General features: G+C 47.1%; 2 protein-coding genes across 3 annotated transcripts in view; one reads left to right on the forward strand and one right to left on the reverse strand.

The window, feature by feature from the left end:
* Positions 1–249: 249 nt before the first annotated feature.
* On the reverse strand, positions 250–3405 carry GHRH (growth hormone releasing hormone). The gene is made up of 5 exons (XM_010584106.1): positions 3326–3405; positions 2369–2500; positions 1358–1462; positions 610–747; positions 250–313 (listed from the first exon to the last, which is right to left on the reverse strand). The coding sequence occupies exons 1-5, from the start codon at positions 3403–3405 to the stop codon at positions 250–252; spliced, it is 519 nt and encodes a 172-aa protein (XP_010582408.1).
* A 10459-nt stretch (positions 3406–13864) lies between these two features.
* MANBAL (mannosidase, beta A, lysosomal-like) overlaps positions 13865–13934 on the forward strand; it is an 8914-nt gene continuing 8844 nt past the window's right edge. The window contains exon 1 of one of the 2 annotated variants that reach the window (XM_010584084.1): positions 13865–13894. The gene's annotated coding sequence lies outside the window, so the exon portion shown is untranslated. Of the gene's footprint in view, positions 13903–13934 lie in introns of both variants that reach the window. The other variant, XM_010584085.1, reaches the window with a different exon arrangement.

Genomic DNA, 13934 nt, shown 5'->3' on the forward strand with positions numbered 1-13934 from the left:
GCAGCTTCACAACACTCATGGTCTATGTGTTCAGACTAACAGGACTTTAGGTACTTGACAAAATTGACTGGGAGTTTTTTCGCCTTAAATTGCAGCAAGCACCCTTTTTCATGGACAGCAGTGGGAGTTGGCTTCACTGAAGAAGAGCCTTCAAACCGCTTGAGCAGTGCAGAAGCAGTGTATTATGTACAGAATTGAGCAGGGAATGGTACTTACCAGAGCATGGGGAGATGAAAAAGGGAGAAGTATTTACATGAGTTTAGCCAAGGTGCTGGGAAAGCCTTCTAACCGACTGCTGGTGATGTCCTGAGGCCTGTGAAAGAACAGAATAGGGTAGTGGTGGCATAATTGGGATTGAGACAGAAATTCTTTTTTTTCCACTACTCTTTTACTACTGTGTGTGGTGTGGGCTGCCTCAGGACAGGCTGTTCCTTATCTGCACCCTACTTGCCCACATAAGGGAAGGGCTGGGTTATGAGGTCAGGTAAGAGCTTCATTCTTCCCCCGAGTGTACCTGAAAGATGATGCTTAATCCAGTAGCTTCACATCTGGAAGCCAGGCAGCAATGTCCTTCTGCAGTGAGCAGATAACGAACTGATTCCCACCTACCTTTGATTCTGCAGAATGGCTCCCAGGAAGTCCCTTAGTACCATCTGTTGGTGGTAGCGGCTGTCCATCAGAATGCTGTCAGACTGGCGCCTTGTCAGAAATTCGTGCACCCCTTCTCCTGGGCTGCTCTCACTGCTTCTGTTACGCAAAGATGAGAAACATCTTTGTTTCAGAGATGCTTTTTAGTCCCTTGCTCAAAGTTTGGCTCAGGCTGAGCAGCACAGTAAGGGAACCTGCTGGGTCTGAGCCTAGGGCCATTCTGCTTAATTCCAGTAAGAAAATTGGTCAGCTGTATTTGCTTCTGTGTTAGAAGAGGGATAGGAGCCAGCTCGCATCCAACTAGTTGGTCTTATTTAGTGGCAGTCACTGATCTATCTAGCCAAAGCTACCTGGGTGGTAGTGGAGAGGCTGTTTCAGTATTCAAACCAGGATGGGGAAAACTGTTCCCTACCAGTGAATGATCATTGCAACTACTATATGCAAATACTATTGCTTGTTGATATTATGGTATTGCTCTCAGCTGATCTGACACTTGTAGCCTTGGAGGAAAGGGTTAATTAGGCTGCTTAATGATAGTTCTGATTAGGAGGATCCGAGACATAGGGATGCAGGATGCCCTTTGGGATGTGGAACAGCAGGAGAGATTGCTTCTGTTGCAGTGGAAAGCAGCTACATCCGCTATGTGCGTGAAAAACTGCCCAGTGTAATAAGCAAAACAGCCCTAGGACAGCAAAACACTGTAGCTTACCCAAGCCGCTTGCCAATGATGGTCTGTAAGAATTTGCGGGCGGAAATCTGCCCCAGGAATTTCCGGTAGTTGTCAGTGAATATAGCATCAGCATGGCGCTGCATCCTAGGGTGAAAGACAAGCATAAGGTGTGCTCTCTGAGGTAGCAATGAACCATCTAGCTGAGAAATGGGTGTTTCAGATGACAAAATACACCAGATGTAACACTGCTGGTATCAGGGGCAGGTAACTATAGCAAATGCCTTTTGGCATTGGACTGCATTAGTGTTGGAGGGTAAAAGGATTTGAGGGAGCTCAGTCCTGATGTGGAGGCAGGAGGCAAAATAAAATGTCCATTAATCAGTATCCACAGCAAAACAAGTAAGGAAGAGTACCTGCAAACCAAAGGTGACGTCAGAGAACCAGTGGGAAGGAGGAGGAGAGCCACAGGCTGGGAGAGGGCAGAGCTGGGGCTGGGACATTCCTGTGCTCTGCAGCAACACTGTCACCTCCTGGGAGGGCTGTGTCTGGGACAGGGTGACAGGAGCCTCCAGGTCTTTAGCTTGTGGTTAGACCCAGGCTCCCGAAAATCCACAGGTAAAGGAAGCACGAGCCACTTGGCTGCTCCCACTGTTGTAAGGATGAGTCCTCTGTGCTTCAGACAGAAATAACCATCCTCCATCTCCTGGCAGGGTTGGAAAGGAAAGGCTCTAACAATCATGCAGAGGGATTCGCAGAGCTTGGTGGGAAATTATGTTCCCTGCAGGAGCCCTGGGCCTGTGACACTGCCTCTATCAATACATCCCTGCTGCTGGGAGACAGCAGGACATGGCTGTAAACATGGGTAGTGGTGAGAGCTGGCACAGTCCCAGCCTTCTGGTCTGGTTGCAGGGCTCAGCTGGGTTCTCCCCCTGGAGCCTGGATTTTGTGGTGCTGGTGGGACTAAGCGACCTGCTGGTCTGCTCCTGGGCTGGGGGAAGATCATAACCAGCGTACTCTTGCTGCAGCAGGGCTGAGAGGTGAGGTACAAACCTTTTCTCAGTGGGGTCTGTTAACAAACCCTCCTCCTTCTGTTCCTCTGCTAAGGGACTATGGCTCTGCAATGGTCTGCTGTGCTGTAGCTGGAAGTTCACGGCCTTCCCAGCAACTGGCCCTGGATTGTACCTGCAAGACAAACCCAAGGCATACTGCGAGACGTGCTCAATTGCCAGTCAGGGATCAGTCTTCTTGACCACTGCTCCCTGTTCTCCTGCTTTTTTTTTTCTCCTTTTGCCATACCCATCTCATCAGTAACGCAAGTGTTGTCCGTCACTGTCCCCAGCTAGAAGCTGCCCTGAAGCTATTTCAGCAGTGAAAAGATGGTTGATAGAGCTGCCTCAAACACAATTCCCCCTCACTGAGCTTCCAACATTCTCGAGCAAAATTCCAGCGATTCCGGTATCGTTATACCATGGCTTTGGCACAAGGCTAAAGCATTTTCTATGGGATGTTGCAAATTCACATTGTAGAACCCAGTGCTCAATTTTGTGCTTCCATCGATTTGTAATGGTGGGAAGTAATATTAGAACTTCTAACAGTCGACTTGAAATATTAATAGGCAGCTGTTGAGTTCACGTACTAGAATATCTGCAGTTCTGACTTCAATGCAGGTGGCCTGCAGGCACAAGTTTTACTCAGTGATGGAGCTGGAGGTGCTGCCTGCTCTGGAGATTGCCAGATTTCCATTTATAGAACCCAGCATTCAATTCTAAAACCAACTGTTTGGGCTGAAATATTCTGTCAGGTGTCTGCCTTCTTTGGAAACCACCCCTAGGCTAGCAGTGTACCCCAAAAAATTAAGCCAGAGCAAAGAAATAGGCTTACCAACGCACATACAGTTCATCTGGCTTTCCAAAGTGCTGGCAACCTTAATTTCGCATGTGCTTATTTTGCACAAGGTCAGAGATGAGACAGGGAGTGACAACGTGGATAAAACATTCAGCAGCTTACCTGAGAGCTGGGTATAGAGGAGAGGAGATGGAGCATGCAACTAAATGCATGAACAGGAGCAGGGTGGCCTTATCCAGCATCTTCCACCCTTTGGAGTCACCTGAAATGCAGAGCAGTCTGAGTCAGCAGCAGTGAGATGCTCAGGGCCAGGAGGGGAGGCCAAGTGCCACCTTTGTGTTCTCAGTCCCCCTGCTCACTTATCGGCATGAAGGGACTGGAAACGCGCCTCTGTGTTTGTGGTTATGGTGTTTCCCAATGCAGAAATGTCTTGGATGTGGCAAAGTCTTCCCCGGGGAGTGCAATTCCTGGAGGCAGTGGCTGTGTGTGACCCCTCGGGGAGCTGGCGTCTCCCTTGGGTCGGGAGGCAGGGCTGATCAGCAGGGTTTCACCCTGTGGGACCCCCTTATTGACCTGTCCTGCTACTGTGGTTGAAGGAAAGCTCGCAGGCTGGGGTGAGCCCCAGGGACCACTGCACGGGCTGTAAAAGCACCTAGATGCTGGAAGGCAGTAGTTAGCAGGGGCTGCCAAAAGCAACCTCACTGCCTGCACAGGACCATCTGCGACCAGCCCCTGGGACCCCTCCTGCCCTACGCTTTCCCGGGCATGTGTGTCTGCTCGCATGGCTGTACAGCACAGGTCCGTGCATAACAACTGAGTGGGCTGCCTCGCTGGCTGTCCAGAGATCAGGGAGAAACAGGGAAGTCCAAATAAAATTCCTGGGCAGAGGGGTAATACTGGCCTGGAGGTAACCCTGGCAAACCCATTTATTGAAGGCAACAGCGCTGAGCTTGGTTAGGCAACCAAAATGCACTGTTCCTTCAGTTGTCATGCTTGGCGAGAATGGGGGCTGGACCAAAATACGTCCCTTTGGTAGAGCTGAACTGCTGCTGTGTCAAGAGGAGCCCCCCACGCTGCTCAGTGAGGCGCCTACGCAGCTCTGAGCACCGGCTTTGGTGGAAGGTGAGATGGGCTTGAGCCACGTGTGTCTGCCCTCCAACAGACAGCTGCGGTGCTTTGCGTCCGAGTCCTGGGGCTGGCTGAAGTGCTGCAAATGACTCAGGACAGAGTTGTCTGAGGTCGCACACCCTCCAGAGCTGAATGCGATGCTTTTGTCATTGGAAGCGAGGGACAGTAGAAAGGTATTTCAGTGAATGCTCTTCCTGAGTTTTGATTGAAAGTGATTGATCTTTTGCTCAAAAAAGATTCTTTAAGAATGTGGATAGAAATCTTTAAAATTTCCCTGTTCCCTGTCTTATTTTACACAAGAAAAGAGCAGAAAGATGTTTGATCTCCGTAAGAGGAAAAAAAACCTTCCAAATGTATAACAATACTTTCTCGCAAAAGGAGCAGTTCCAAATGGAAAGGGTTTGGCTGGGCTTCTAATTGCCCAAACGCACTTTCCCAGCAGTGGGTTTTACTGACGGTGGTGGTAGGATAGGGCCCTTTCTGATGGAAAGCGTCAGCACTGAGCTCTCTTTTACTGCTCGGATGTAGCTGCCCGCTCTCCTGATTGTAGATCAACATAAGTGAGGGGAGAGCTAATTAAGGACCGGTGGTCTTGCAAGTGGGTCCAATCTTGATACCGTGGAAGTTAACAGAATTAGTGGCAGTGCCAGAAGTGCATGGACGGACATGGGAAAAGGTAGTGCACTAAGAAATGGGGTTTCCTATCACAAACTCATTCTCAGCCCGGTCCCTGTTTCCAGCTGCTCCTGCTCCCAGCCAGGGGACCAGCAGCTTCCCCATCTGTTCCCCTGGGAGCAGTGCTGTTGCTCCTGGCTCCAGCAGAGCTTCTTGTGAACTCATGGGTGGCTTCCCCTACCTCTGATACCTGGTCTCTTATGGAATCGCTTTGGCCCCTCAGAGAGCTGAGGAATGCTCAGAAGAAGCAAAAAAAGTGACTTTGAGAGACTTACAGCGCTTCTGGTATTGGAGCAAATTTCCTGCTTGCCTTTTTTTTTTTCTTTTTTCATTTGAACTTGAAAAAGCATGCCTCTTTTGTGCCTCTCCCTTAAATATCTCCAAGACAAATCCCAGATCAGATCTTTTTAGATAGAGGAAATGATCTAAAGCATCTGTCAGGAGGGTACCAGGAGACTGTGGCACCAGCATCTACAGAAAGTGCCAGCCAGGCGATTTAATCAGTACCAGGAAATCTGCTATGTGAGCTGAGAAGTACCAGTGTAAATGAAAACCTAGCCCAATGCTGTTTGCTTCCATTTTTTCTTCCTAGGATACAGCCTTGATTTCCACTTTCTTTCTGTATCTGGTTTCTCTTCTTTGAATGCTGGGGTTTTCTCCAGAATCACATTTTGTCCCTTTAAGATATTTTTTTTCTTTCTCTACTATTAGTTTCTTTGCACTGTTTTTTTTTTGCTTGTTTCTGGCTTTTACTTTCTTCCCCTGTCTTTCTTTGTCTTCTCTCCCTTAATTACAGTCTGCTTCTCATCCCAGCTTTTTGGGTATTTCTGACTCCCTTTCTCCCTCGGGAAGGAGTCTGAAATGAAAGTCCTATGCCCCTTCCCAGAAGTGTCTGTTATTTCAGAGGAGAAGCTGGGGAATTGAAGTGTCACCCTGCATACAGGCAGCTTGACAGCTCTGCAAAACCTTGTCGCCTTCAAAATTCTCCTGAGGTGAGGGACACCTTACTTTCCATTCTGGCAGCATGTGAAAAAATGATTAATAAATAAATTCCCCTTAAGATGAAGAGCTTTTAGCACCATTCCAGCAGATAAAGCATAATAGCTTCTTTCCATCCTGTGCAACGCTAACAGCAGCATTGTGAAAATGATGTTGGAGAGATGGGATAACAGTCTTACTGTTTCTGAAACCTTAACCTGATCAGTCTTAAAAATACCACTATGTAGATGAAACGAAGCTTTCACCATGCCTGCTGTTTTATAAAGTTCAGACTTTTATACTACATTAGAAAAGCAGAAATCCTTTTAAGTGCCTTACTCTGCCTCATTGTAGCTGGTTTTACGTTACCTGTAACACACCATTGCGTTTCTCCTCGCACTTTGGTTTGGCTCAAACACAGTTTTATTGATGGGTGAGTAAAACAGTGTTCATTTTCCAGGGTAAAAAAGGAACTCACATCAGTATCGCAAAAGAGGAAAACTGTGCTACAGCTAGTAAATGTCTAACATGTTTTTACAAGGCTCATCTATATTATAATTCTGTTGATTTGCATTTATCCTATAGTTCAACTATTGTTTCATTCTATAACTTGGTACAAAAAAATCTTGTATGGTACAAAGGATATTGTACCTGGCAAAGCTAATTGCTGATGCCAGCTTTGATTGCATTTCAGTGTAATTTAATTGTCTCCAATTTCTGAATACACGTTACCTTGTTAAATGCACATATAGAGACTTAAACTTACCGTTCCCTTAGAAAACAAGTGCTTCCTAGATTGGCTCCTGCCCAGATGTTTACTTCCCCTGTTGCAAATACTTCTTCTCTAGAGCTGCTTCTGTGAGCCTTGCTGGGTCTGTCCCCTCCGCACGGTGCCTGGGCAGGACTCGGGATGCGTGCTGAGCAAGGAGGGCACTCTCGGATCTCCCCCCAGCTGTCCTCTGGCTGCCAGGGAGGTGCATCTCCTCTTTTTATACCTGTGCTCCCTCAGGAGTCCTGTGGGCTTCTACGCGTCAGAGAATCAATTATCCTCCTGAATTTCAAAGGCTGTGTTTAGCATCCTCTTTTTTTGTGTGTGCAAGGACGCAGGCAGGGAGGTTGCAGGGAGAGTGTTATGCCCATTGTCGAGGGTCATTTTTATGCTTTCTCTTTATCGTTCAAAGAGAGAAGAGCAAATAATAACAACAATAATCTGGCAGAGTGAATGACAAATTTGCTTTGCAAGGTTAACTTCTCTTTCCCTTTGCAATTGCATTTTTTCCTTCTACTCCACAATGAGAGTGAGTTAACCATTAATACTTTCTCACACTGACTTCTCAGGAGGGTTTATCTTTTTGCTCTTCTCTTTTTCTTTGATTATCAGCCTTTTCCTCCTTCTCCTTTGTTACTCACACCTGCTAGCGTTAGCAGGGCAGTTCATGCTTCAGTCCCTCGCAAACATCACAGCTTCACATCAAGCACACAAAGCAGGTGGAGACCCCTGCTCCGTTCATGTGCTCTGGAAAAAGGCAAGGGTCTTCCCTGGGGTGCTGCATGCGCTGGCAGCTGTTTTCATTCCTGGAACAAGGTTTATGAAAGCCCCATTAAAAAGAACACATAGCCTTGGTGCCAGGAAGACCAGGACAGTTCAGAGGAGTTAAAAATGAGGTGCCAGCATGAGCTCCACCTGCCAGATTTTTCGTATTGACTTTATAATGCCCAGAATTGATGGGGACCCAGACCTTCCTGTCTTGGGGCTTGTATGACTCGATGCTGGGAAGAAGTTTCAGCAGGTGAGATGACTCATTTCTGCCTGCTGCTGAATACCTTTACCTTGCACCAGAGCACTCATTGCAGCTATCGGTGGCAGAGATGGATCGTAGGAAAGGATGGTGCATTTGGTGTGCATGTGGGTGCCTGTGTGTGCAGGGGCTCAAAAGCATTCAGTGCTGGTCTAACTCTGCCATTGCCCCTTTGCTTCTTGCCAAGGTGAGAAATCAGCACTGTGATTATGGCTCACTTCTTAGTGAAGCAATATCCTGCTTCCAAATGGTGGGCTCTCAGTAAGCAGTAACCCAACTGTCAGAAAGGCTTGAGTGAGCTCAGCATGCCAAATGACTCTGGTGTCAAATAACAGTTGCCTCTATACCTAGACAGATGTGTACTGATGCCTTTGGGCTCTCCCTGCTTTGAGTACTCCAATGGCTTATGTTCCCTTTGATATCAAATCAGGACCAGGCCACTTTGCAGAGAAATCATGAAAAATGATTGAACAGACCAAAGCAGGAGCTCGAGCTGACCCTGAACTGAGCAGCTTACCAAGGCCCTTATAGTGGAATCCAGAAACAGCACAGAAATGTGAAGAGAAGCAAGAACTACTGCCTTCTTCCAGTTGTAAAAAGAAATGGCAACAGCCTGTTCATGGGGAGAGGATCTGCTGTGCAAATCAGGCAACCATATCATTTGTATCATCTACTCGTGAACACTGGAGAAGGGGATTGCTGGGTAGCACTGAGCAGGTTTTCCAAAATCCCTGTACTGGCACACACAGCTGTGTGCTGTCTCTGCAAACTGGAAAGGAATTTTTGTTTGCTTTTTTGAAACAATCTGTTCATGTTCTCTCATGTGTGAGGCCAGTTGCACCAATTTTTCAGCATGACTTATTTTTCTTCCACTGTCTTGGTGCTACACTGGCTGAACAGATGAATCAGACCATGTTGTTAAACCAGTCGAGAGCCAACACTATTTCAAAGTATTATCCTATAGCATGGTTTTGAGCTAATTCTCTATCCGTCAGGCCCATTGCCTTACACACTGCTGCTGTAAGATTCCGGGCAATATCTCTCAGATCAAGGAGAATCAGTCTGTAATTGACTCGTTTGTATCTGCCTGCTGCCTAGCTTGGATTAGGAGGGCTGTGATCTGCATTCATATCTCAAGTGAGCTGCTTTCAAAGAAGGCTATATAAAGCTCCATCATCCTAGGGGTTTCCTTGCACTGCCTGGGTTGGGTTCCTGTCATACGCAGCTGGACCCAGCAAGTCTCGCACAACAACAAGCTCTTTTTATGACTTCAGATTAGTTGCAGGAGGCAGCAGAAATTTCTAAAACCCCTCCAGGCTCTGTTGGGTGTATCCAGCTTAGGAGTTCTGAAATAGCATAAATAGAGCAGCTTTTCTGTCCCTGGGATTTCCCATCCCAGCTTTAGTCAAAATCTTCATATCTTTCCAGGACCCAGAAGGCTCATTTGTGGAGCTCTTCCACCAGCTCTCCCTCTGGCTAGTGAGGCTACTTCTGCTGCAGCAGAAATGGCTGTGATCCCCACTGCTGCCAGCAGTTCAGCCTTCGCTTGAGTTCAGCCTCGGCTTGAGTCCTATTATGGGTGCTCTGGCTGCTAACATCTCTGGATGAAGATGCTGTACAGACTGTGGTAGGATCCAGTGTTGTTTGGAGCCAGTTTTGCATCCATCTGTGTTGCAGTGTATATTTGAGCTGGTAACTATGGCCTTTGTTCTCATGGCATTTTTGTAGTAGGGTAGTCACGCAGGTAGAGCTGGTACCCCCTGCACACGCAGGAGGGTGGCTCTGGCTGCAGTTCTGCACTTCTCACAGCCTGAGAGCTGCTCTGTGTGTATCAGTGGCATTCAAAGTCTAAATGTACTAGTTGCGTGACAGCATTCTTCATGGGAACTTCATTTTAGGGGTAGTATCAATAATAATTTGGCACAGCAGATGACAAACTTGTTCTGCAAAATGAACAGCTTTCTCTCTTTACAATATCTCTTGCTTTGTCCCTAGAACCTTCTCAGTTTCTCCCCACCTCTCCTCCCTACCGCACGTAGTGTTGTTAGTGTCCACTGGCTCCCAAAACATGAGGAATGGTGTCTACAGCCAGGTACAAGCTGCCACAGGTACCTTCTGCAGCTGGAACTGCTGGATTTCGGAGTCACATCCATGCAGACCTAACCTCCCTAGGGTCCTTTGGTGAAGCACATGCCAGCTAGTTTTATTTCAGTGCCAATCCTTCGCTGACAAAGGACACGGTGTTAGGATTCTGCAGCAATTTCCTAGGTATTGATTTCCTCTTAGCTTTACCTCCGCCGGTCTCCATGCCATGCTTTAAAAAATCACCCCTGTCTATTCCAGGTGCACAACATATAGCTTCAGATAAGCTGAGCAGCATGTGAAATGGTCCTGCTCACCTTGTGAGGTTGAAACTAATGACAGTAAGAAGTAACTCATCAAATGTCAAAAAAAGGCCCTATATTCTCAGCTGTCAAAAGCTTTTCTGCACTTCTCCAAAATGGCACAGACGGTGGCTGTTGGTCCCCAGCTTCTCCAATCTCCACCACCCCTGAGAGAGCCCCACACAACTGTTCTCTCTGGTTTTCTTTTACTTGAGAGGTGTGGTGGTGACTAACTCATCACAAATGCCCTAATGGTAAATTGAACAGAACTGCCTAAGATTAAAAGTTATAATTTTTGCCTAGGTTTGCCATCTTAGAGGTAGTATGGGACACATTTTGGTTCAAATGTCTTATTCCAAGTGGCAGGACATACATTGTAAGTAAGCTGATCATGAATCATTTAATTACATTGTGCATTACTGGTACATACACAGTAACTTTCACTCCTAAGTTCTTTGCAAAAATGCAATCACTGCTGTGGAAGGCAAGCAAATAAAAATGAGATGAGAAAGATGAGATTTGGCCCATGTTGCCAGTTTCTTCTAAGGAAGAAGCAGAGGGCCCAAAACTTAAACCCAGCAGGTGTGGTGGGACTTGCCATTAGAAAATCATACAAGACTTGGTTTCTCCAACTTGGAAGGATAAAGTGCTGGAATTTGGAGCTGAATATCCTCCAGACTCAATCCTTTGAACATCAATAGATTTCCCAAGGAGAATTTTCCCTTGAGGAACTCAGATTGGTAGGAAACTGAATACAAACATTTATCAAAATAATCTCAGGGAAGGACTCCCTCTGGATGAGAGCACAGTTTGCACTATGAGAATGAGTCTGAAGCAAGGGATCAGATTAAAAATAGACAAATCAGTAATTCAAAATGTGCAAGAAGTGCTATCAGAAAGGACTGTCTCATAGTGTTAAAAGCCTGCTTGAAAAGCCTACTTAATCTTCAGACATTAACGTATCACTGAGACTACAATAGAACAAATGGCATCAGCCTGCAAGATGTGTATCTGTCAGGAGGCCTGATGAGCTCTGTGGGTGAGATCCATTTATAGAGTCCATACCTGTCTGGCTCTGTTTATTTCCTAGCAGAGCTGCTGGAGCGTTTCAGCATCACCCAAGTGAACTGCCAAGAGCTTCAGCCAGATGTCAGCATGTTACACTCAGCTGTAGGCTTGAGAGTTACTGGTTCCTGAATTTCTGGCTCTGAATACCATCTCCTGCCTCTTCCAACCCCGGCAGACAGAGCTTGGATGCCAGCAGTGAATCTCAGTAATTAAGGAGTTCGTCTTTGGTCTTACCACTCTCATTTCAGTTTGGAAAGGAGCCTTGGCTAGAAGGTTACACAGCACGTTACAGCAGAATCGGTGAACAGGGCTTCAGTCCTAGCCCTGCCACCGACTCGCAGTGACCAGGCTTACAAAGGTCCTTCGGCTGCCAGTTCTTGGGTGCCGGTGCCTCACTTGAGGACCCTACTCCTAATTTTTGGAAGCACTGAGACCTTCATACTCTGGGATGGAGAGGCAGTGTAGGAGAGGGTCTGTGAGCCCCGACCCTCTGCGCAGAGGGCTCTAGTGACTACCCCAGTGACACCCCTTTCCTATCAGGGCAGGCTGGGTGTTGGTCTGCGTATTTTCTGTGACTTCGTTTCCCATCAGAATCCAAACACTGCTACTAATCCTCACCTTGGGAAAGTGTTTTGAAAGCTTCTGACAAAAGAAACGGAATTTGAGTGAGATGTGTTACTGGTATCAAGAAAGTGAAACGTAGTTTATGGAGAGGGAGTGAGGAGGGCCACGTTTCCAGTAAGGGCTGAAAAATGAAAGCAGTTATTACTAATTTTTTTCCGGGATGAATAATAATATGCAACCTGAGAAGACCTTGGTGCACAGGGGTATGGTACATGTACAATGAATGGCAATAAATATGTCTCACTGCAAAGACATGAGGAAATACTGCAGTGCAAACCAAAAAACAAATGTAGAAAGAACTGAAAAAGCTAAGGATGATTTGGATTTGGAGAAAGACTTCACGCCTGAGCTCTGTCTCTACTTAGAATTGGGTGCTGACAAAATTGCCATTTCCGCTTGTTGAATCAATTTTAGCTTTGAAACAGACTCACATCTAGTAGGCTTTGGAAAAATCTTCCCTTATTTTATAAATAGCTTCCTTTTTTATCATTTCACAATCAGCTGAAACGAATGGGTCAGTGTGATGCTGGTGAAAGGCAGGCAGCCAAAGCGGGCTAATGGCACCACCTGCTTGTGGTTCAAAGGCTGAGTGTCTCCTGTGCAGAGCCTGGCATTGCAGTGGAAGTGTTTGATGGTCTCGTAGAGGGAATGGGTAGGAGTTGTATAAAAGCTGCAAATTTCACCTGTTTATTTCTACTTAGAATACGTAGTGCCGTTTCTGTTGGGGGACAGGAGGAGAAAGGAAGAAAATGTACAGTGTTGGTTGCAACCCAAGTGTGTATTTTCCCCCGTCACCTGCAAACTTCAAACTGCGAGGATCAGAGCCCACGAGAAGGTGTGTGTGGACAGCACCACCACCAAATTCAGTGTACTGATAGTATTGGGAAGAATTTAAGCTGGCCGTTTCACCCAGACTGATAGGATCTCTCCTGACATTCACAAGAATTATTTCTCCCTCCTCAGTGTTTTTGTGTCCTAAACAGTCAGTGTTTGGGAGCTGAAAGGGCAGAATTTACTGCCTTTCCTGAGCTCTGGGTTTATCTCTTAGCCACTACAGCCACTCACTGGGGGCAGTGAAAGCTCTGGTAATTATTTGAGAGTAATTTTTTTCTTAGGATTTTTATGCTAGAATTTCTTTGTACAAGTGTCTCTGGCCTCTGCAACTCGCAGCCATGTGCATTCTCCAGTTGACTGTGAAGTCTTCTGCGCTAAAAAAGATGAAAGGTTTTTAATCCAATTGCTCAAAACCTTTGAAATTGTTTTCATTAATACCCATTTAATTCAAATGCTTGGTAACAGCCTAGAAAATCCTTTTATTACAAATGCCATACCTTAGTCCCTCAGTAGATAAGTAACCGATTAGGTTTTCCCCAAAGTATTTAGGCTCTCTGATAATAAAGCCTGCAGCAAAACTAACCTGGCACTACTGATATTTTAGGGTTAGGAAAAGGGCAAAACAAATCAGATTCTTTAAATACCACAAACAAGCAAAACAGAGCACAAGCCATTTTTTCCCTTTGTAGGTCATCTTATCGAGACATCTCAATTTCAGAGCTGGATACTGAATCGGGACATTAAAAATTAAAAAAAAAAAAATCCCCAGCAAGAGCAAAGCCAGAAGCACGCGTCTTAATTCTTGCTGCCAGAGCGCTTCAAGGGAGGAGATCAAAACCTCAAGGATAAGAGAAACCCGCCAGGACTGAAAGGCCACGCTACTGAAGGCGGGAATTAAAATGCAGGCACTGATTTAGGGGGCGATTACATTAACGCTGAGGTGTAAAGGCCCGCGGTGTCTCGCTGGCAGAGGGGCCGACCGGGCCTGGCCGTGGGCACCCACCGCAGGGTGGCCACCCACCGGCGCTCACAGCCGGGGCGGGGCCCGCGGCAGCGTGAAGCCGAGCGGCCTCAGCTGCCTTTCGGGAGGAACCTGGCGGTGGAGCCCTCCCGCCCGCCACGGTCCCACAGGCCGCCCTTAGCAACGCGGTGCCCCGGGCAGTTGCTAGGGGCGGGCCGGGGTGCACTTCCTGCCGGGCGGGAACCACTTCCGGGGCGGCGAGGCCTGGCCGAGCGGGGCGGTGAGCGGGTCGGGCGGCCGTGAAGGGGAGGTCGGGGGGT

This window comes from Haliaeetus leucocephalus, unplaced genomic scaffold, assembly GCF_000737465.1.
Source record: "Haliaeetus leucocephalus isolate CR32 unplaced genomic scaffold, Haliaeetus_leucocephalus-4.0 Scaffold933, whole genome shotgun sequence".
Classification (NCBI taxonomy): Eukaryota; Metazoa; Chordata; class Aves; order Accipitriformes; family Accipitridae; genus Haliaeetus; species Haliaeetus leucocephalus.

Bases quoted from the DNA above. Each gene is read 5' to 3' on its own strand.
- GHRH (XM_010584106.1), bottom strand. From the start codon at position 3,405: ATGCTGGATAAGGCCACCCTGCTCCTGTTCATGCATTTAGTTGCATGC. The intron at 2,501-3,325 runs GTAAGCTGCTGA...TTTGTCTTGCAG, and splicing joins CCTCTATACCCAGCTCTCAG to GTACAATCCAGGGCCAGTTG. The intron at 748-1,357 runs GTAAGCTACAGT...TTTGCGTAACAG, and splicing joins ATCATTGGCAAGCGGCTTGG to AAGCAGTGAGAGCAGCCCAG.